The sequence below is a fragment of the Neovison vison genome, chromosome 11 (assembly GCF_020171115.1).
Source record: "Neovison vison isolate M4711 chromosome 11, ASM_NN_V1, whole genome shotgun sequence".
In the NCBI taxonomy this organism is placed as follows: Eukaryota; Metazoa; Chordata; class Mammalia; order Carnivora; family Mustelidae; genus Neogale; species Neogale vison.
In genome coordinates, this window is record NC_058101.1 from 50,839,379 (window position 1) to 50,862,126 (window position 22,748).

General features: G+C 43.0%; 1 protein-coding gene across 1 annotated transcript in view; it reads left to right on the forward strand.

The window, feature by feature from the left end:
- ADGRA3 (adhesion G protein-coupled receptor A3) overlaps positions 1 to 22,748 on the forward strand; it is a 128,461-nt gene that overhangs the window by 37,699 nt on the left and 68,014 nt on the right. Inside the window, exons 3-4 of the mRNA XM_044225899.1 lie at positions 13,136 to 13,207; positions 19,657 to 19,728. Of these exons, the coding sequence (XP_044081834.1) occupies positions 13,136 to 13,207; positions 19,657 to 19,728 (144 nt within the window). The remainder of the gene's footprint in view (positions 1 to 13,135; positions 13,208 to 19,656; positions 19,729 to 22,748) is intronic.

Below are 22,748 nucleotides of genomic sequence, written 5' to 3' on the forward strand. Positions count from 1 at the left end.
AAGTTTAAGAATAAAATTTCAAGAAACAGTTATTTAATTGGGTGTTGGCAAGCTTTCTGTAAAGGGCCAGATAGTAAATAATTTAGGCTTTGTAGGCCATATGGTCTCTTTAACAGTGCCTTGGTTTTGCCAGTATAGTGGGAAAGCAGCAAGAGACAATAAATAAATGAATTGATGTTGAGGTGGTGTTATTTGCAAAGTGGGCTAGGGATCATGATTTGCTGACCACTGGCTTTTGGAGCAGAGATGCTATGTCGAAGTTTTGTCATGAAATGTGGGTGGGGCTTATAGTCAAGTAGAATTTAAACACCTAAAGGAGGGAAATTTTTGGATCAACTTTGATATGTTATTCATATGTCTTTGAATGCAATAATTGTGCTTTGCATAGAAATTAGGTCTAGTTTTGTTCATGATCAGATATATTATTAGTAGTGCTTATTTTTTTGCCTTGGATTTTACACAGTGCGTATTTAACTTGCTTGTATTAGGATTGATAGTCCAGGATCACGTTTCAAATTCCTCTTTTTACTCATACATTTAGGATTATATTTCAGGACTTTTTTTCCTTCTTTTTCCTTTGGTGTTGGCTAAACACCCAACGTGGGGCTTGAACTCATGACCCTAAGATCAAGAGTTGCATGCTCTGCTGACTGAGCCAGACGCCCCTCAAAAACATTTCAGATGTATGTAAGGTTTGGGTAATATAAGGAAGCTCTACTGTGAGCCTCCCCAGTTCTGTGAAATTAGAGATTTCCCTTACTTTCTTGGTTCTCTGTGCTCTGCTTCACTCTTTTTCTTTCTGTGTGGTCATCCCTTGACCATCTTTCCTAGTGGGTTCTACAAACTCCCACAAGATATTATTGCTTAGATCACATATGTGTTATTTAAGCATGTATGTAAGAGTTTTTATTTATCCTTTTATATATGTCTGTTCTTTTCATTGATCATGTCTTAAAAGTCTTTTTTTTTTTTTTAAAGATTTTATTTATTTATTTGACAGACAGAGATCACAAGTAGGCAGAGAGGCAGGCAGAGAGAGAGAGGAGGAAGCAGGCTCGCTGCTGAGCAGAGAGCCCGATGCGGGACTCGATCCCAGGACCCTGAGATCATGACCTGAGCCGAAGGCAGCGGCTTAACCCACTGAGCCACCCAGGCACCCAAAAGTCTTTTTTTTTTTTAAAGTTGGCCTCATGTGCAGCGTTGAGCCCAACATGGGGCTTGAATTCATGACCCTGAGATCAAGACCTTAGCTGAGATCAAGAGTCAAGACACTTAAACCCAGCTGAGCCACCCATGAGCCCCTTAAATCAAAAGTCTTAAAATCAGGTTTTTCCATTTTTTATAAACATATATAAAAATAGCGCTTTTCCATATATGAAGTAGCAGTGCCTTCATACGTACACATACACGCGTATATGTATGTATGTACACATACACATGTGTATAGTGTTCAGTGCTTAATTCTCAGATTATCTTGCTTCTGTTTTCATTCAACTATTCCTGCTCTGTTGCACGTAGGCCATGTGCCTCAGAGGGGCCAGTCATACCTAAGCCCCAGGCCCGACTCCGCGGCGGACGGTCCTTCACTCACATCCCATGGGCCCAGGGTGAGGAACGGGCAGTGACCAATTTAACTGAGTCAGGATTTGCTCAGCACTTTTTGGGAAAGGAATTTCCTTACTGTCAACAGAACAGATGGTTGCACAGCCTAGAGACTGTGCTGCCACTCGCTTGGGCCAGAGCCGACACACCGAAGAGCAGGGAGTAGGGCCCATTTTGGTCAGCAGGGAGGCTGGAGGGGCCTTGCTGAAGTAAGGTGAGGCAGTATGTTCCTATTGGGCTTTCTGTTTCTTTCTTTCTTTTTTTTTTTTTTTTAAAGATTTTATTTATTTTTTTGACAGAGAGAGATCACAAGTAGGCAGAGAGGCAGGCAGAGAGAGAGAGAGAGGAGGAAGCAGGCTCCCTGCTGAGCAGAGAGCCCGGCGCGGGACTCGATCTCAGGACCCTGAGATCATGACCTGAGCCGAAGGCAGCGGCTTAACCCACTGAGCCACCCAGGCACCCCGGGCTTTCTGTTTCTTGTAAGAAAAGTCATTGTGCTTGACAGATAGCCTTAGCATGTCGCACAAAGTCAAGCACTGAGTAGCTGCTTGGTTAATAATGGAAGGATCAGTGGGATCTCTTTTTCCCCAAGGAAGGATGACGGGGATGCCTAGGTTATAAATGTTGTCTGTTATGTTTATAAACATGTTTTAGTTTTGGCTGCTAGAGTTGCTGTGGTTGTCCATGCGCATCATACAAAGTATGGGTGTGAATAACTACCCTTTTTACACATACTTTTTAATTTCATTTTGGTCTTTGACTTATTTTCTATCATTTATTGATGAGAAATCCCTATACAGGATAGAAACATACCAGGTTGCCACACCTGTTAGGTGATTGGAAGATGCTGCTGTGATTGTTTTTAGCTAAGGGTCTGTTTATACCTGAATCCCAGAACACCACCTCTCTTTTGTAGGATCACAAATATAGATAGGATAGATGGACTCACACATGCATACGTATGTGTACATATATAAGTGTGTGTGTGTATACATATACACAGACTAAGACCCCAGTGATGACTTTGGGACCTGGGCCATTTCTGTTGGAAAACATTTTTACCTAAGCTCTGCATTTCCTACAGACCCTTCAAAGCCCACACCTGAGTCTTGACCTTACTGCCGCTGTGTGGGACCTGCCCCCCGTACTGTCACCATGGGAGAACAGCACACCGCAGAAAGAAAGAAAAGGAGATAATATGGCTAGGCTCTTCCTGTCTGGTTTTGAGAAGGAAGAACAGGGGGCAAGGGTTCCAGAGGAAGCGCCCTATTAGTAGGGCCTTTGTGAGCTTGAGCTCAGACAGAACTCCTTATTCGTGCAGGTTCCTGCTGGGACCAGTAGCTGGAAAGGCCCCAGATGGCCTGAGAGCTGAGGCTGGCTGGTCCTTTGTGGAAACTCCCTGGTCTTTGGTTTATCTTGTGCTCTAAAAATTAGGTAAAACAAAGCAATCCCATGGCCAGTGGCTTGACCCTTTGCGAGGAGTTCATGACCAAATACTGATGAATGTCTACTCAGGCCTTTCCTGGTATAGCTCCATCCATCTTCTGTGGGCGTGGAAGGTCGGTGTTGGTGCAGGGTGATGAGGAGGGAGGCTTAGGGGGGCTTGGGGTTTTCCTTCCCCTGTAGCCCAGCACTGTCTTTCTCACAGTTACACTTTCTATGGCCTTGCTCTTCTCTGATTTGCTGTACTGATGTTATAGCTAAAGCCTATATAGATTTTGTAATTTCCATGCCACTTCCTTGAATAACCTCTTAATTCTTTCTACTCTTTTCATAGCTTTTCTCATTTTCCCTCTCTACCAGGTCATCTAACTTTTAATTAACCTACTCCACCTCTGTGTCCCACTGTGTAGACTATCTTGTCCTTACTTCATGTCAATCAGCTTTGTTCTTTGAGTTGCATGCTTTGTATTCTTCTGTGATTTTCTTCACTGTAGGATTCTATTCATGGACTCTGGTTTGCTTGGGATCTCATCATATATCTGTGAAATATCTTAGGGGTCTTCTCTTCCAAGACCCCACAGAGACTTGAGGACTTTGTCTTGGGTTCTCTGTGTATCAGACACAAGCTGTGTGAATGCAGTGGTTGTTACCAGACTGCTCATGGTTGCTGTAACAAGATACCATAGACTGGGTGCCTCAGACAGCAGACATTTATTTCCTTCTACTTCTGGGGGCTGGAAGTTCAAGATCCAGGCACTGGCAGGGTTGGTTTCTTGTAGGGCTGTGGGAAAAGGATCTGTTCCGGGCCTTTCTCCTTGGCTTGTAGATGGCCTTCTCCCTGTGTCTTACCATGGTGTTTCTTCTGTGTGTGTGTGTGTGTGTGTGTGTGTGTGTCCACCTTTCCTCCTCTTATAAGAACACTGGTCACATTGAATTAGGGCCTACTCCAATGTCATCATTTTTGAGTTGATTACCTCTTTAAAGAACCCATCTCCAAATACAGTCCCATTTCCAGGGAAGAGGCGTTTGGACTTCAACAAGGAGTTTTGGAGGGGACAATTCTTAAGACAATGATGTAACATTTTTGTAGATTTGTTAATGTCTATTTTCTTTGCCTATTCCTAATTCCTAATTACTCTGCCTTGGAAGGGATGAAAGAACAGAGAAAAAGGACTTAGTTTTTGGCTATTGAGTTCCAGAAGTCTTACCGAGTCCAATACAGAAAAGAAATTTGAGAAAAGGTAACATAAGAGGAACTTCCTCCTTTTCTAGATATACATTCTGTGGGCTCACTGGGGAGTTAGAGGGAATGTAGAAAGATCTTACATGTTGGTGAGTCCCTAAGAAGGGTCTCATCTTTGCTTCCCCATCCCCATTGGTTTAGGGAAAGGACAGGGGAAAAGACCATGTAATAAAACCAATATATGGTTCTGAATCTAAGGGCAAAGGGTCTCTGAAGCCTCTTCCCTGGAGAAGAAGCAAACCCTTGAAATTTCCCAGGGCCCATTGCAATATAGGGGCAGAAGAACTGGTCACATAGCCATTGAGGCACACGAGCTAGGACAGTCCTGTAGAGTTTCCCAGGGGAACAGCAGACTGACCCTTTTTGAGCAAAGAGATGTGGTTGTTTGCAAAGAGCTGGCAGTAAGTGACTTATTTAGGGTCTGGGCTAGTCAGGTTGAGTTCTGGACTGAAGACCTAGCTAGCTGCTTAAGTGACTTGAGGTCTTTGTAAATGACATCAGTTTCAAAATTTTCGGAGTTACTTGAAAAAACGCAGTGGCTGATTTTATTCCTTCACTGCTTGTCCTTCCTGCACGTTTCTCCTTAGGTCTTCTATATGTGAGCCTGAGAGCATTCGGTGCTCCAGCACTGGGCTGAAAACCACTCCCCTCTGCCCTGGGAACCCTCAACCAATGCCTGAGAGCAAGTGGTGGACAACCACCTGACTACCCCACCTTTCAGGAGGGGTGACCCCTCGGCTGCTCTGTGCTCGCCTCCACAGTTCCCCCCTGGGACTGGAGGTCTCCTCATCAGTGCCCCTTGCATGGGCTTCCTTCTCATTAAAGGCTGGTTGCGTTTAATTAACTAGCAAGTACACTTCAGAGATTAAGGAAATCTGCACGTCAAGCTGCCTCCGTCAGTTCCTTTGATTTGAAGGATAGCTTCTGAAGGGGATTCATTTTCTCTCTCTCACTCCCTCTCTGATATAATAAAACAAGCCTGGGTGCACATGTCCTTCATTTTAGTGTATTGTGATTCTCCCTCTTTTTTTTTTTTTTTTTTTAGGTTTGTTTATTTGAGAGAGTGATAGTGAGCATGTGAGTGGCGGTGGTGGGGGGGGTCAGAGGGAGAGAATCTTGAAGCAGATTCCCCACTCAGTGCTGAGCCCAACTCAGGGCTCGATCTCACTACTGCTGAGATCTTAATCTGAGCTGAAACCAAAAGTCGGACTCTTAGCTGTCCGAGCCACCCAAGTGCCCCTAGAGTATTGTGGTTCTCGTTATGTATTTAGTGACACTCCTCTATAGACTTATTACTGACACTAAAATGACATACCAGCAATGTGTTTGACTCCCAAGCTTCTGTTCTATCCCAAATGATGGGTCCAGGTCACCATAGCATCTCTTTCTAGCTGTTGCCAGGGCCAGCCGGAGCCAGTAAGAGTGATGAGGGATGTTTAGCCATGGGGCTTTGAGAAAGTTTTCCTGGCTCTTGAGGAATAAAGGAATAAAGAATCCATTCTTTGTCATGACTTTGTGCTTGGAGGTGGTTTGTGGACCTTGACATAGCCTATTACGATTGAGGGTCAGCCTGAAGGCCGAGTTGACTTTCTGGGAAGGTCAGAGAAACATGGAGAAACCACTTACGCTGTTCTAGGTCTTTATTTCCCTTAATGCTAGAGAATTTCCTTTATTGCTGAAACCTTTTTGAGAAGATGTTTCTGATACTTGCAATTTAAAAAAGTGTCTTTTCTGCTACCCTTGACATTCTTTCCTAAAGGAGTTCGCTCTGTTTTCTCACTGCTTTAATTTTGTTTCAGCAATTCTTGTGCACTTTTTCATTTATGTTTTAATGATCCAGCATAGTTGGATGTAGCAATAGACCCTAAAGTTCGACTCCTGTTCCCTAGGGAAGCTGTGATTGGTAAGGGAAGGGGAGATGTTAAATGAAAGAATCTGGCTCTAAATATCTTTTGGCAATGCCTGATTAATATGGCTATTATTAAGTATTATATAATATGTCAAGGAGTTTTTATTATTAAAGAAAAAGTGTATCTTTAAATCATATTACAGTTCTCAGTTATTCATGAGCAGTATAATGTAGAAACACATGTAGTACATCATTGGCCACAGATTTATGGACTGCTTTAGCTAAATCAGTACTTGTTGTCGATGTGGTTTAAAATCTGAAAAGGGAAACATGTTTTAAAAAAACGGAACTGACATATATTTTTGTTTGCAGAGCTATTTTGCTTATCCAATACAAGTCAAAAATATGCCAACTGAACTTTCTCTTAAAATATCATTTCTCTTCGAGGTGTAGGATGGGGATCATTTGGGCCAGGGGGAGACAGGCACTACTAGTAGGTTGGGCCTGATGATTAATTTTACTTCCTGGGACTTAAAAAGTTGGGAACAAAAAATAATTTTTATTAATGAAAATTTATAAACATACTAATTTAAAGAATTAATGTAGTAATCTCCACATCACCAATTTATTTACCCAGATGCAATAATTAGTAATGATTTGCTATCATATTTTTTCTTTCTCTTGGAACGTGCCTACACATACCACACGTTTGCCAAATTACTTGAAGGTCAATTGCAGGCCTCATGACCCTCTGCCTTTATTGAGAAATGTAAGTAGTTATGAGTGAGATGCAGCTGTCTCTGTGTTGCCTGAGTTTATGAATATCATAATGATTTTGTAGCTAGCTGTAATTTACCAAAAAGACTTTTGTAGTGAAGGTCAGGTAACATAATTCTGTGTCTCAGCCATGATGTACTTTTTTATCCATTTATCAACTGTCTTCATCTGGCTGCTGTCACAATACCATAATGGGGTAGCTTGCAAACAACAAACTTTTATTTTTCAACAAATATTTTAGTTTTGGAAGCTGGGAAGTATAAGATCAGGGTGCCAGCAGATTCATTGTTCAGTGAGTGACTGCTTCTTAGTTGGCTGTAACCTCACATGGCGCAAGGGGAACAGGACACTCTGGGGTCTCTCTTATAAAGCCATCAATCTCATGCATTAGATCTTGGCTCTCATGACCTAATCACCTCTCAGAGGCCCCGCCTCATAATTCCATCACTTTGGGAGTTAGGATTTCAAAATACGAATTTTGGGAGGACACAAACATCCAGACCATAGCCATGTCCATCTGCACTCTGTAATGTCTGTCAGTCCCTCTCAACTGAATAGATGGACGTAGACCCTGCCTGGGTGGAGCTTTGTTCTCTCCGTGAAGGTGGTTTAAGCAATCAGTAGAGAGTGACAAGGGCCACAGCAGAGAAAATACAGGGCACTGTTATTCAGAGAATTTTTTTTTTTTTGAAAGAGGAATGCTGTTCAAGGTGTAAAGGATTTGTAGGCGTGAGTCAGGCAAGAAAACCAGGATAGAGGTGAGGATAGATGCTGGGGGAGAGTGTGTATGTCAAGGACAGAGCAACCGTGTGCCAAGGTCTGGAGGTGAGAGAAATAGGACTCTTTCTAAAAATGTCTTGAAATCTGACTAGTAATATGAAGAGAGAAAGGCTGCCTAAGTGTTAAAGAAAAGTGTGGAGCAGAATGGGACGTCAGGTAGGGCCAGGGCCGTGGAGGGGCTTGTAAGTTACTTTAAAGAGTCTGGACTTTATTCTGAGGGAGCTGAAGCTCTTAGAGGTTTTAACCAGTACATGTTCAGTTTTATGCTTGGGAAGATCACTTTATTTATTTATTTATTTTTAAAAGATTCTTCATTGATTTGAGAGAGAGAGTGAGAGTGTAAGCTAGAGCACAAGTAGTGGGGAGTGGCAGAGGGAGAGGGAGAAGCAGATTCTCTGCTGAGCAGGGAGCCCAGCACAGGACTTGATCCCAGGACCCCGGGATCACAACCTGAGCTGAAGGCAGACATGTAATTGACTGAGCCACCCAGCCACCCCAGGAAAATTGCTTTAAATGGAGAGTAGATGAGAGGAGCAAGGACAGCAGCCAGCACTGTGTGGGGGTGATGATGGCGAGGAGGAGGGAGCGGTGAATGGCTTTCCCACAAGGCTGGAAGGCCTGGACAGTACCACATCTAGTAGCTTTTTTCAATGAATAAAAGTTATCAAACATGCAGAGAATTTGAAAGAATGGTATCTCTAGCACTTTGATTTAACCATTGCCAATTTCTTGGCATGTTTGCGTTATCTGTACTCAGTTCCTTTAGTAAATCTCCACTATTGTCAGTCAGAAAGATGTGTTTAAATCCTGACTTCTGGCTTAGCCACTCAGAATTGGGCCTAGTTTCATCATCTTTTTGCATGTGAGTTTTTTATCTGCAGCCAGAATCCTATCTTTTGGGATTGATTCTGAGAGCTTAATGGAATGGTAGGTGATAGATACCAACTTGCTGAAATTAGTGATTTGTGTAACTGAGGAGACCAGAGAGTTAGAGCTGGACTTCAGGCTTGGCTGGATCCAGGGGCTCAGCATTAATTCTTTTCCTATCTTTTGGCTTCATTAGACAGGCTCTTATTTATTTATTTATTTTTAAAGTAAGCTCTGCATCCAACACAAGGCTTAAATTCATGACCCTGAGGTCAGGAGTTACATACTTGATCTACTGAGCCAACCAGGTGCCCCCTACACAGGCTCTTAAATCATGGTAGCAAGAGGGTCTTGGGGTTACCTCTTGACCTCTAATTAAACCAGTGGAAGTGGCCATTCCATGTCTCCATCTATCTCTTCTCCACTGCCCCAGGCCCTAGGTTTAGTTGGACCGGGTTCATGTAATCCTGCCAAGTTACTAAGACTACAGTGTTTAAAAAACCTGGTTGGAGGTTGATCCAGGGCCATACCTGGAAGAGTGGTGTTGGAGATTCTGGAGCACTGTCTGTACCAGATGGTCTATGAGAGAAGTAGGTGTGCTTCTCTACAGTGCAAGGGAAAAGACAGCAAAAAAAAACCTTAAAAAAAAAAACCAAAAAACCCAAAACCTAAAAAAAATGTTTAGCACAGCAATTAAACATAAAATAATTGATAGCAGTCATAGTTTGAGTTATCATTGTTAAATTCTGCAACCTTTCTTATATGCTTTCCTTCCTTACCTCCACCTACTCTAAAGGTTTTGAATTTTCTCCCCGCCAATAGGAATGCATTTTATTTATTTATTTATTTTTTAAGGTTTTGAATTTTTCAATGACTGACAGTCTTCCCCTTTCTCCTCTGGCCCTCAAAACAGAGCGGGTGGGTAGAGTCTCCTGAGGTCTGTGCCCTAGATGTGCATGCTTGGCCTGGCGCTGGGGGCTTTCATGTTAGTGGGCCAGTGTCTTCATCTGGGTTTTCCCAGGAGCAGGTCCTGAGATGGAATTTTGGGTTCAGGTGGTTCATTTGAGTGGTGGTCCGAGAAATCTCACAGATCAGGGAGTGGGACAACGAGAGGGGCGGTGTGTGGTGCCTTCCTGGTGGAGCACACTTCATCCTTATCCTCCTGGAGGCCGGGCTGCTCTTGCTCCCCTCTCTCATGGGGCGACGGTTCTTCTCTGCGTCCCTTACGCCCTTCAGTTCTGACTTCCCTGGAGTGGCTCTTAGGAGTCAGCCAGCTGAGAGAAAGGCTGCAGGACAGAATGGCGGGTCAGGGGGCAGCCATCCTAGGCTTGCTGTCTGCCTCCGGAGCCTTTTGGGCCCCCGGCAGGTTTTGGGGATAAGGGATGCTGAGGCCGTGGCATTTGTAGCAGGGAACTTATTTTCTGCCTGGTTTTCTTTTTCTCTTCAAGTTGCTACACCAAGGACATCTCTTTCTTTACTCCTTAGTTAATAGGAGAACTTAAAAGCTTATTAGAAATTCAGAGAGAAGGGTAGGATTGGTGAGTTTACCTGAATATCTCTTGAAACTTTTGTTACTGTCCAGTTCCATTTTGTGAAGCTACCTGGCCTGTTTAGATATTTTCGCTTACTTTATTGAAAAAAAATATCTTAGAGGCTATGGTACCAAAACAAAACAAAACAAAACAAAAACAACAACAAAAAAAAACCCAAAACAAAACAGAAACCCAAACCCAAAAAGTTAGGTCAGCTGCCAGCATTGACAAAGCTGTTTTCTTGTGGAATAGCAAATCTGAGTTCTGATCAATGAAATACTTAGTAATGGTAATCAGAGCATAGATTTTATGCTTAATGGTTATTTTTTTTTTTAAGATTTTATTTATTAGAGAGAGAGTACCCACGCAGGGGGAGTTGCAGAGGAAGAGGGAAAAGGAAACATACTGCTGAGCAAGGAGCCCTTTGCGGGGCTCGATCCCAGGATCCTGGAATCCCGACCTGAGCCGAAGGGTGATTCTTAACTGACTGAGTCATCCAGGTGCCCCAGTTATTTATTTATTTTCTCTTAAGAGTTATAACATACTGGGGGTTCAGTATTATTTAGACAAATAGGGCTCTGATTTGGGGAGGAGAGTGGAATGGCGGTTCTGCCCCCCCCCACCCCACCAAGAATACTAGGTGTGTGACTCTGGGAGTAAGACTCCAGAAAGGGGGAGCGGGATTTGCTGTGGAGCATGATGCTTCCGGGGTTCACAGACTGCACTTACTTCCAGAGAAGTGTTCTTGAGGTGTTCTGACCAGTGTCTGTCACCATGTATTAAACAGCATGGCCAGTGTGGGAAGCCAGTGTCAGTGACACAGCAAGAATGCTGGACTTGGGGTGCCTGGGTGGCTCAGTTGGGTAAGTGTCTGCCACTGGCTTAGGTCGTGATCCTGAGGTTTTGGGATAGGCTCCGACAGCAGGCTCCCTCCTCAGTTGGGAGCCTGCTTCTCCCTCTGCTACTCCTGCGGCTTGTGCTCTCTCTCACTCCGTCAAATAAATAAATAAAATCTTAAAAAAAAAAAAAAAAAAAGGATGCCAGACTTAACAGTAAATAAATGACCGCTGCCACGAAGGGCAGATGGCCAGTCTCATCAGGATGTTTTTGTGAAGTTTTCAGGAAACCTGTTCAGAAACTAAACCCAGTGTTGTCATTAGTATCTATCAATACTTTGAATGAACCATTAGAAAAAAAAGAGCATGCTATGAAGCAGGCCATACATCAGGTAGTTTTCATTAGCTGATGTGATGGTAAAATTGAATGCACTTCCTTTCACTGGATGGAAGAAAATAGTATGGGTCAGTGCACACTACAGTAAGACTTCCTTGGGGTGCTTCTCTTCAGCACAGGTAGACAAGAAAAGTCAGACACTTTCTGAGTTGGTGTGGTTTGAAAAAGGTACACGCTGGATTTTTCTCTAGTTTATAGACTGTTTGGGCTCAGGCTAACATCCCATGATGGGGCAATCATTATAGAAGATCCCAGAGACATGTCACATCAGTGTCATGCTAACAGGTGGCACCGGTGGCTCAAGACACACTTCTAGGAAGGCCTTTTATTTATTTATTTATAAATTTTTTTTAAAAGATTTTATTTATTTATTTGACAGAGATCACAAGTAGGCAGAGAGGCAGGCAGAGAGAGAGGAAAGCAGGCTCCCCACAGAGCAGAGAGCCTGACATGGGGCTCTATCCCAGGCCCCTGGGGTCATGACCTGAGCTGAAGGCAGAGACTTTAACCCACTGAGCCACCCAGGTACCTCTAGGAAGACTTTTAAGTCTCCAGTAAGTAAGGGACTAGAGGACCTGGTGAGGTGGTTTGTAGTGGGCGTTGCTTTGCGGTTCTGGATGGTTTCACCAACTCTGTGTGCAGCCCTATGCCATGTATATTTATAAGGAGATGTCACACACTTCCTTATAACACCAAGGTGTTGCCACTGTTAGGTAAAGAAGGGAGAAGGGAAGGACAAGAGAAGTTGCAAAGAGTTTCTGTGCATAGTCTGATGCCAGGTGCCTGAGAGGTGACAGGAAGCCACTCCTGGCTTCAGCAGGCAAGGTTCTGAGTGAGTCCCCCTCAAGGGTGTGACAAAGCTCAAGAGTGGGCCAGCCACTGGCATGAATGTGGTCAGGGACAGTGGGCCACTGTTCTGTTTCTGAGTGCTCCTGTAGTTGACTGTCTGCTATCTTTGAGACCCCTGTGAACATTTGTGTGGGGCCACTTGGGCCCCAAGCTGGGCCCAGGCTCCCACCAGAGAGCAGCAGCCTTAGCAAGAGGCCCAGATCCTCACCGGTTGAGGGCTACAGCTCCGGCGCTCGCCACTGGCCCCTGGTGGCGGTGTGCTGACATGGTAGGGCTGTGCACAGGAGTGGGAGTAGATGGAGACTGCCCTCAGATGCCCTAGCCTTGGGGGCTGCTGGAGCTTTGCTTTGAGCTACATGTTGTGAATGATCACATTTTTTTTTCCAATTTATTTATTTTCAGAAAAACAGTATTCATTATTTTTTCTTTTTTATTTATTTATTTATTTATTTATTTATTATTTTTTTTTGAATGATCACATTTTTATTTTATAGGAATCCTAACTGTAGAAGCCCAGGGAGGGAAAAGATGAAAAATATGAAAAATGAAATGACATGAATTTTAAGAGTGTATATTTTAGAAGATGGTTTTTAAAAATTCAGTTTAATTGTGTTCTCAAATCTCTGATTTGTTTTGATAAAACTCAAGTATAACATACTAAGAATAAAATTGTAGAAAGAATATATAGGATCATGGTGTGGCCATAACTTTGAATTCAAACGATATAGGGACATATATATCCTTTTTTGTATGTGCCTTTATTATATTGACCAAAACAAATGGCTTTGGAATCAGATTTCTTGAATTTGAATTCTGGCTGTGCCACTTGCTATAGAGGTTAACCTTTTTGGTGTTGATTTCCTCCCAGTATTGTTGTTTTCTGTGTGGCAGGTATCTGTAGTTTGCCTAAATATTTGTTATAGTGCTTATAAGTGATAACTTTTATTCTGTTTTTAACAGGGACCTCCGAAATAATCTCATTAGTAGTATAGATCCAGGTGCCTTTTGGGGACTTTCATCGCTAAAAAGATTGTAAGTATTTGAATTGCTTGCCTACAAATTTGAACTGTTCTTTTATTTTTCTTTCTTTCTTTCTTTTTTTCTTTTTGAAGGTTTTATTTATTTTACAGTGAGGTAGAGTATGCATGAGAGAGAGAGAGAGAGCGTGTGTGCCCGGAAGCCTGAGCAGGGGAGGAGCAGAGGGGGAGGGACAAGCAGACTCTGCCCTGAGCGCAGGACATAGATCTCCATCTCACAACCTTGAGATCATGACCCAAGTTGAAATCAAGAGTTTCATGACCTGAGCCACAATCAAAAAGCTGACCAAGGAAGCACCTACGCATCCCTGGACTGTTCCTTTTATAAGGAGCTGTTACCCTCCTTCAAATTTTAACATGATTAAAAGAAATGGATTTTAAACAATTTTTAGTTTATTGTCTAGGTCCATGATAGAAAAAGGAATATTTAATATAGGTAGTGTAGAAAGTGGTTAATTTGTGCAGTAATTTGATTTGTTTGATGATAGATGGTTGAGTCCTTCTTACACTAAGGAAATGATTACTGTACTGGCTTTGCCGGTGATGATCATATGTCATGCATAGTGGATTTTCAAGGTATGAATGCGTGCAAACTCTGTTGTATTTGCGTATCATTTGAGGCCCCTTTCTATTAATGGTTTAAAGTCTTGCTTTTTGCATGTATACTTTATCTGCGTGTTATTATTTCAAAACCTACAAGCAATTTTTATTATTTCTGAAGCTAAACAACTCTTCACTCCTTTTTTTTTTTTTTTTTAAAGATTTTATTTGTTTGACAGACAGAGATCACAAACAGGCAGAGAGGCAGATAGAGAGAGAGGGAAGCAGGCTCCCTGCCGAGCAGAGAGCCCTACGCGGGGCTCGATCCCAGGACCCTAGGACCATGACCTGAGCCGAAAGCAGAGGCTTTAACCCACTGAGCCACCCAGGTGCCCCTTCACTCCTTTTTATGTGTTTTCCACAGCTGCCTGTGAACATTCTCCTATTGGCGAGGTTGTCCTACACTCGAGCCCTGTGGACTGTCCCACCATCCCTTATTCCTTCGAAAGACATTTCTTACTATTAAGTGCTGGCTGCTTACCATGGCCTGACTTGTTGGGAAGAGCCTACAGACTCTTCGGAGCAACTCTAGTTAATGGAAATAGCCCTACCACACACACATGGGAGCTGTCACAGATAAAGCCATCCTTAGAACGTGCCAAGGAAGGGAGAGGGTCACCTGGGCGGGGGGGAGGGGTCTGCCACAGGAGTAGACCTTCCAATCTGACCTTGCTCCCGAGGGATGAGTCCTGCATATCGAAAAATAACAAGATGGGCATTCTAAGCAGAGTGGATGTTGGTGTGGAGCCAGAGCATGAAGTATAAAGTGGAATGCAGTCTGGTCACAGAGAGATTAGGCTCTTGTTGGCCTGAAATGACCTGCCAGGTTAAGGAACTTTGAGTGTCTTTAGACAGCGTGGGGCTAGTGGGACTTTTCGAATATGGAGTTGACATCAGAATTGTGTTTCAGAATGTTTCTGATGGCAGGAAGGAGAAATCATGCAAGTGCACACAATTGGGGACAGAGGATGTTGGGGATGAGATGATGCTTTCATTCTTCTTAACAATCAGCCCTTCCTCTGTCCCTGTCTCTCTCTCTCTCCATTTTTTTTTTTGTTGTTGTTCTATCATGCCCCTTTGTTTGTTTGTTTATTATTATTTTTAAGATTTTATTTATTTGACAGACAGAGATCATGAGTAGGCAAAGAGGCAGGCAGAGAGAAAGAGGGGGGAAGCAGGCTCCCCGCTGAGCAGAGAGTCTGACACGTGGCTCGACCCCAGGACCCTGGGATCGTGACCCGAACTGAAGGCAGAGGCTTTAACCACTGAGCCACCCAGGCACCCCTATTTATTTACTTAAAGAATTTATTTTTAAATAACCTCTATGCCCAACATGGGGCTCAAACTCACAACTTTGGGGTCAAGAGTCACCTGCTCTACAGACTGAGCTGGCCAGATGTCTCTCTCATGCTCTCTTACTATTTAATGTTTATGAAGTATTGAGGGTGCCTGGTTTTGTTTTTTGTGTTTTTTGTTTGTTTGTTTCCTGTTGTCTTTGTTTCCCGTGTTGTTTGTATAATAAAATAAGCTACGTTTGCTCTGAGTTGAATCATGCCAAGACAGTTAAATGCTGACAAGGACTTTCCCTCCTAATACTTTTAACATCTTGTATCTATGATTCTGTCCTTCCAGACTCCTTCCTTTTTACAGTCAGGTCCGGTTGTTAGAGTTGGCTATGCTATTTTTGCTTATTTAAAAAATATTATTTATGCAAATATAATTTTTTTTTTCATCTAAAATGTATCCTCTGAAGCTCTCCTCTCAATGCCCTGTCTTGGTCAGTCCTAGTGTTCAGAATTCTAGATGAGACGTCGCAGGGGTTAAAGGATTCTCCCTTCACTGTGTAACATTGTTTGAAATTTCAGTCAGACTCTGTAGGAGGGGACATTACGACCATGGTTTTTCTTGAGGCCACAGGGTGGCGGTTCATTGTTTTCATCAGACATTGTTGCGCTCCGGACGCTCTGGGTTGTCTCAGGAGGTCTTGCCCTGGATCTGTTTTCTTCCCTGTACACTCTGCTCTCCATTGTTTTCCAGTTAAGGCTTTTTAATGAGGCAGCTCAGAAAAACAGGCCCGTCTGGAGCGGGGCAGTGGCGTTAATGCAGACTGCAGTTCTGGGTGGGGAGCCGAAGTGCTGGAGGCGAGCCGCCATTCCGCTCTACTTGGTGTAGAGCCCGGCAACAGTAGTAATTGGGTCCAGCGGTGAGATCCGGTGGTGAGACGGAGCAGCATCCGTTCCGTTGAATAAAAATGAAGTCTACTGTGGGGGTCCAGTGGTGCGCTCGGCTCCAGAGATCTGGGGGTAACTCCGGGGCACCTCAAGGGGTTGGCAGCCGGGTGGGATCCTGTGTACCCCAGGAGCCTGGATGTGGACGTGGACCCTACTTACCGGGAGAGGGAGCCCTAGCTAGAGCGCAGCAGCTGAGAGCCGCTGGGACTCCCCGGCCTGACACAGCCGAGGGTGTGGAGCAGGGCCATGGTCAGGCTGCCACACCAGCCCCGGGGGAGGAGGGGCAGCTGTGTACTGAGCTTGTTGATGACCTTGAGTCCCTTTCTTTGTGCTCCTCCCCAGAGGCACACGGGCACCGTGTTTGGATGGGTCAGTTTGAATCAGGGTGGGAAGAGGAGGCCTCAAGCAGGAAGCCGGAGTGTGGGTGTTGCACCCACTGAATCAGAAACTGGGGCTGAGGGACGCCTGGGTGGCTCAGTCGTTAAGGGTCTGCCTTCAGGTCAGGTCATGGTCTCAGGGTCCTGGGATGGAATGCCACATTGGGCTCCCTGCTCAGCGGGAAGCCTGCTTTTCCCTCTGCTGCCCCGCTTGCTTGTGCTTGCTTGCTTGCGCACTCTCTTTCTCTTGCTGTCTCTCTGTCAAATAAATAAAATCTTTAAAAAAAAAAGAAAAGAAAGAAAAAAAGAAAAGAAACTGGGGCTGAGGCCAAACTGTCTTTGTTTTTTTGGCCCTCCTGACAATTCTGATGCTAGTGTTTGGGAGCTTCTAGAATATCTTTTCCTCTAGCTTCCCCCTGACTCCCTGTGAGAGGGATGTGATGTCATATTGCCAGACAAGACAGACAACTTATTCTCTCCCTTTGTGATTGGCCCCCCTTTATTTCCAGCTTTTTGAGAGGGAAGCTCTTTTTAGGAGCATAACATGCTAATAATATCTTCACGTTGAGATACAGGTTGAAGGGAACTTGACTGCTAATACAAAGCTGTTTCATCAGGATGTTTTAAGGATATGCAGAAGATCTTTGGTTCTCTACCCAGTTCTCCATCCTTTAGTAAATAATTTCTCAAGTACTTCCATCTGAAATAAATAAATAAATTTCTTGTTCAGTAGCATTTAATTACTGGTATCGTCCCTAGCACTGCCTGAGCGTCCTTTCACTGCATTACATGTTAAGTAGTCTCTTGTGTTCTTGCCTAGGAAGGTAATTGCCATTTATAATATTCTTCCCACTGGAAAATACATTCTTAATTTCAAACAGCTGACGTGTAATGGGACTTAGGGTATATGGCTTGCAAGCTGAGAGAGTCCTATATGTAAACTCAATGAGATACAAAGATATTCTGTGGTATTCATGTTTGCTGGTTGCTTGTGGATATAGGCACTCTTTCTTATGAGGCTCTAAATCATTCATTCCAATTGTGCCTCTCACTCGACAGCACACATAAAGCTTTTTTGGTAAGTGTAGCAGGCCTTGGCCTTTATTTTATAGATAATTTGAATCCGGAAGATTAAGTGGCTTTCTGAAGGATAAACTACCAAAAGTAGGTAAAACCTAGACCTATTCACTTTCTCTTTTGCTTTATCAACAAATTCAGGCAGATTCTCAATCTAAATAAAACCCATTATCAATACCTAAATACCATTTTAAATAGGTATAGCTATAATGAAATTGTTTCCCAAAGAATCAGTGGTAATTACACCAGTTAAAGCTCAGAAGTGAAACAAGATAATGAATTGAGCCCAGAAATGCTTGTTTAAGCAGCAATTCACAAAATGATGCCTAATTTTCTTAAACAGTAAAACCCAGAAATAAAAGGAAAATCAGCTGGAATTAAAAAAAAGTCCCATCGGATTACATACCTCACTTTAATATTCTGAGGAGCAGGAGCCTGGAGTCACAGCACGCGCGGGTAATGTTTCGTATTGCTTAAGTTTTTTTTTAATCAAAAGTTGCTATAAGATAGGAAAGGCAGAGCTTTGAAATTTAGGGAAACTCAGGATTACCTGAGCTAGGTTTCAGAATACCTTGGAGAGAAACTTAGTGCGTAGGTATTCGATTCAGATGTTCTGTCATTATCATTTCTGGTTTCTTGTCCAGCTAATACAGTTTCTGCTGTTATCAAGTTATACAATTTAGAACCCAACAATTTTAGTTCAGAAATGGGTGGTGCAAATTGCTTCTCTAAAGAGTAACTCAAAGCATGACTCAAAGAACAGGTACTTTTCCACTACAAAGAATAATATGGACATTGAAGGAAAAGGTGATAAAAATATTGTTGAAAGTTTTGTTTAGAATCTTGCTTTAATTCTCTTATCAAAATCCAAGGGATGAGTAATTCCTGAGGAGGAACTGATAAAAATTAAGATTCATTGTTTTGGGGTTTTCTTAGATACAGCTTAGTAAATCTAGTGATGGAAAAATTGCTGAAAGCCATGCTGTCTTACTTGAAGGTTACAGAAATTTTCATTTATTTCATTTATCTCTACTAAACATTTTTTGTAGATAAAAGGAAAAAGCTACTTGGATTGAGGAGAAAAAAATATTTGGAAAGTAATAAAAGAAAAACCATATTTAGAAAGTAACATAAGAATATGGCTCAATTGGTTAGCTTCTGACTCTGCTCAGGTCATGATCTCAGGGTTCTAGCCGTGAGCCCTGCGTGGGGCTCCGTGTTCAGCGGGAAGTTTGCTTCTCCCTCTGCCCTCCCCGTTCCTCATGTTTACTCTCTCTTTCTCTCTCTCAAATAAAGAAATAAATAAAATCTTTTTAAAAAAAGTTAAGAGTGGGGCGCCCACATGACTCAGTCGGTTAAGTGTCTGACTCTTGATTTCGGCTCAGGTCATGATCTCAGGGTCATGGAATTGAGCCTCTCCTCGGGCTCCATGCTTAATGGGGAGTCTGCTGGGGATTCTCTTTCTCCCTCTGCCCCTTCTCTCTCCCTCCCTCTCTTTCTCTCTGTCTTTAAAATAAAGAAATCTTAAAAAAAAAAAGAAAAAAAAAGTTTAGCGTGATGGGGAAAAATTATTAGGCTGTTACCTAGAAAAGGTAATCTGGTTTGGAGACTAAATCATAGATCTGTGAGGTAAAAGCAAACTCAGTTTTCTCATTACAGTTAAAACTGACTATTTAAGGGATGACATCAGAAAGCATTAAGTTTCAGGAATTCTTAAGAAATAAAAGTTCCAGCATTTTGGTAATTTGTCCCTTTTTCTTTTGTCTGTCTGATGTTCACTGCGACTGGGCTCTGTCCCTAACTCCCCAGCATAATGAACGGTGTAGGTCATCTAAGGCATTCTTTCACAGACAGTAAGATAGATAGAGTCTCATTTTTACCACTCCAGTTTTATCGTGAGTCATTTTACAGGAATAAATGCTTGAAATATAGAGGGCACTGTAATTAGTGCTTAGTCTGTACGCGGCAGAAGTCGGTGAGAGCAAGGACTATTTTGTTCTCTCAGTGTTCCCCTTAACTCACTGAAGTAGGTAAACTCCTCAAGGGTGCTGAAAACAAAGATCCTGCATGATACCTGGGTGCTGTTCTTGAATATTGAACATAGGAAACCTTCATCCAAGAGAACTAATTGAAGACACTTTTTTCCCTTTTCTCTTTAGGGATCTGACAAACAATCGAATAGGATGTCTGAATGCAGACATATTTCGAGGACTCACCAATCTGGTTAGGCTGTAAGTACGTCTTTTCCATTAAAATACAAGAAAACATGTGAACTGGTACCCAGACATTTATAGACACCTGTGATATGTCTGATAGTAAAGTAGCAGCTGTCAGGATCATGGAAGGAGAAGGAGCTAAGGAGCTGGAAATTCAATCTTGGGGATATAATGTCATCAGAACATAATATTGTGTATTATGTGCGCACGCGCGCGCGCGCACACACACGCAGAGAGCCAGTCGGTGTATGTGCCTTAGAGAACATGTTCATGTTGGGAGAGATGGGTCAGAAGCGTTCCTGGTCTGGATCAGTTTCCTGGAAGGGGCAAAACCTAAGCTGATGGTGCAGAGATTGCAAAGATTGGATTAGTTAGAAAGGAAAAGAAGCGGAGCCAATGATGCGTAAAGGTGGAAGTGAGAGCAAAGCCGGTGTCAAGGGGAAAGCCGTAGGCATGAAGAGTAAAATCACCATTTGAGTCAGGCCTCTGACTTTGCGATTTGGGGTGAACCCACTTTCCTGAGCTTTTCTTTTTTTTTCATCTGTGAGGTTCTCAGTACCTCAAAGTTTTTATAAAGATTAATTAGAGTTTGAATGATCTGTATCCCTCTCTTATAATTTACATATAAATGCAGAAGAACTTTGTAGAAGCCATCAAATACATTTTTATTTTATTTTTAAAATGAGGAAGCTCTGTTTGGGAGTGACTAGAAATAAGGCTGATTATCTTTAATAGAACTTTGTATGGGAGCATATGAAAGGCAGACAGAGGCTTAGAACTGATTTAACAATAGGAAGCCACTGAAGGACATTTATGTTGGGAAAGTGGCATAAAATCCTATTTTATAGACTAGTTGTCTGCGAGTAGGGTGCAGGATGAAATTTGGAATTTAGGGTCGAAGGTCTAGTTACAAGGATTGTCTGTGCCTGGTTCTTTCTGTGGCTTTTCAGAATGTTTCTTCAACTTCATTCATGTTAACTTGAAAAAGCTCTTAGGGCCTTCAATAGTGAGATTATTTCATCTTTGCAGTAAGGGAGGGGACTTCAGATCACTTGTTAGGCTACCACAAGATACTCTTGCTTCTAAGCAAACTTGCAGTATTTTTCAGTGAGCCTTTAAAAAAAAAAAAAGATTTTATTTATATTCTTGACAGAGAGAGCAGAGAGCACAGGCAGAGGGAATGGCAGAGACAGAGGGAGAAGCAGGCTCTGCACTGAGCAGGGAGCCAGATACAGGGCTTGATCCCTGGACCCTGGGATCGTGAACTGAGCCAAAGGCAGATGCTTAACCATCTAGCCACCCCTTCAGTGAGCCTTTTAATTTGGGAGGAGAGATACATGGCCAAACTTAAGTGTTTAAGTATAAGATTGATTTGGTGTACAGCTTTGCTCATAACTTGAAATTAATTAAACCAATTGCATTTTTCTTTTTTTGTGGCTGGATTGCAGCAATTTTATTTCAGTGCTTCTGTTGTTTCTTCTTTAGAGTCTTACATTTTTGGTTTTGAGGACTGCATAAGAATTGGCAATATGGGCACACCTGGTGGCTCAGATGGTTGGACGACTGCCTTTGGCTCAGGTCATGATCCCGGAGTCCCGGGATCGAGTCCTGCATCAGGCTCCCAGCTCCATGGGGAGTCAGCTTCTCTCTCTGACCTTCTCCTCGCTCATGCTTTCTCACTGTCCCTCTCTCAAATAAATAAATAAAATCTTAAAAAAAAAAAAGAAAAGAATTGGCAATACGAAGCATTGATGAAGAAAAGAATCTGTTACATTTTTGGATAGCTGTGACTCAAGAAATGAAGAAGAGTCTGGAGTTTACTTTTTCATCCATGTCAGTTAGTTCCCGATGAATTTATAACTGTGGCCCAGGGATTATTGACCCATCAGCAAGATGGGTTCTTTAGGCAAAAGTGCTAGAAGGGACAGTCATTACATTAGGGCCACTTGAGTACTTCCTTATACTTTTTTTTTTTTTGTTTTCCTGCCTCAGAAACTGAAGTTTGGGGGAGTTTTAAAGCTTAGATTCATCACTTACATTTTTATTAATCCTGTGATATCTGTTGTGAGGCTTGACCGGACATTTAGCCAGGTGAATCATTAAAACAGTAGAATAGCACTACCACGTTCTCTACCTTGAGATTTGGTTGAGTGATTTTGTAGCCCATGTAACAATAGGTCTCTGTGGCTCTTTTAATGCAACAGTCTGTGGCATATACAGGAGTAAACCTGACCTTCTATTCTTCAAAGACTGTTCTAAGAAAAATTGCCATTTGAGGTCGCTTTGTAACTTCAGGGAAGCATTGCAGTGGAGTTGCTCATTGTAATTTGGGTTGACACAGGTCTAGAGTCCTGGATCAAGAAACTGTGGACAAGTGTGCTGTATGGACAGCCCCGATCTGCAGATTTCTAGGCTTTCTGAGCCCGCCTGTATGCTCGTTGCGAAGGCTGATAACAGTCGGTGTTTCCCACTGGGAAGAGGAGCATCTTCTCAAACAAGTGGAAGGGGGAATTTGGTTAGCAGTCTGGCATGTAGTGCATTTCTTGCCCAGCCTATCTCCCACCCAGAAGAGCAGGTGTAGAGCAGGGGGGAATCCAGAGCGGATCACTCTTTATAGATACTTCCTTTACTGCTTCTTCAGCTGGTTTCTCTGGGTTGCCTCGGAACCTCGGATCTGGGACTTGTGGGGCCTCTTTCTTAGCCGAGGAGGCTGGAGTGGAGGCCCCCCCAGGGCCTGGGTGAGACTTCGGCAGACAGGCCGTGGCCTTCTTGCCCATGCTTCTCATCGGTTTGAAGTAAGTCGTGGCTTTGGAAGTTCAGATTCAGAAAGCAAAAATAACTTTAAATATGGCTGAGGCTTCAGTGGACGTGGATGTGGGGGTATTGATTAATTCTGTGTATGGATCTGTGCCCTTGTTGATGGAGAATTTCTGGGGAGAACTGTCTCAGAGGGGAAGACCTAACTTGAGAGGTCCCTACCCTCTCCCTCTCCCTCTCCACAGTGCAAATAACTGCCAAACCAAAGATGGGGAGCC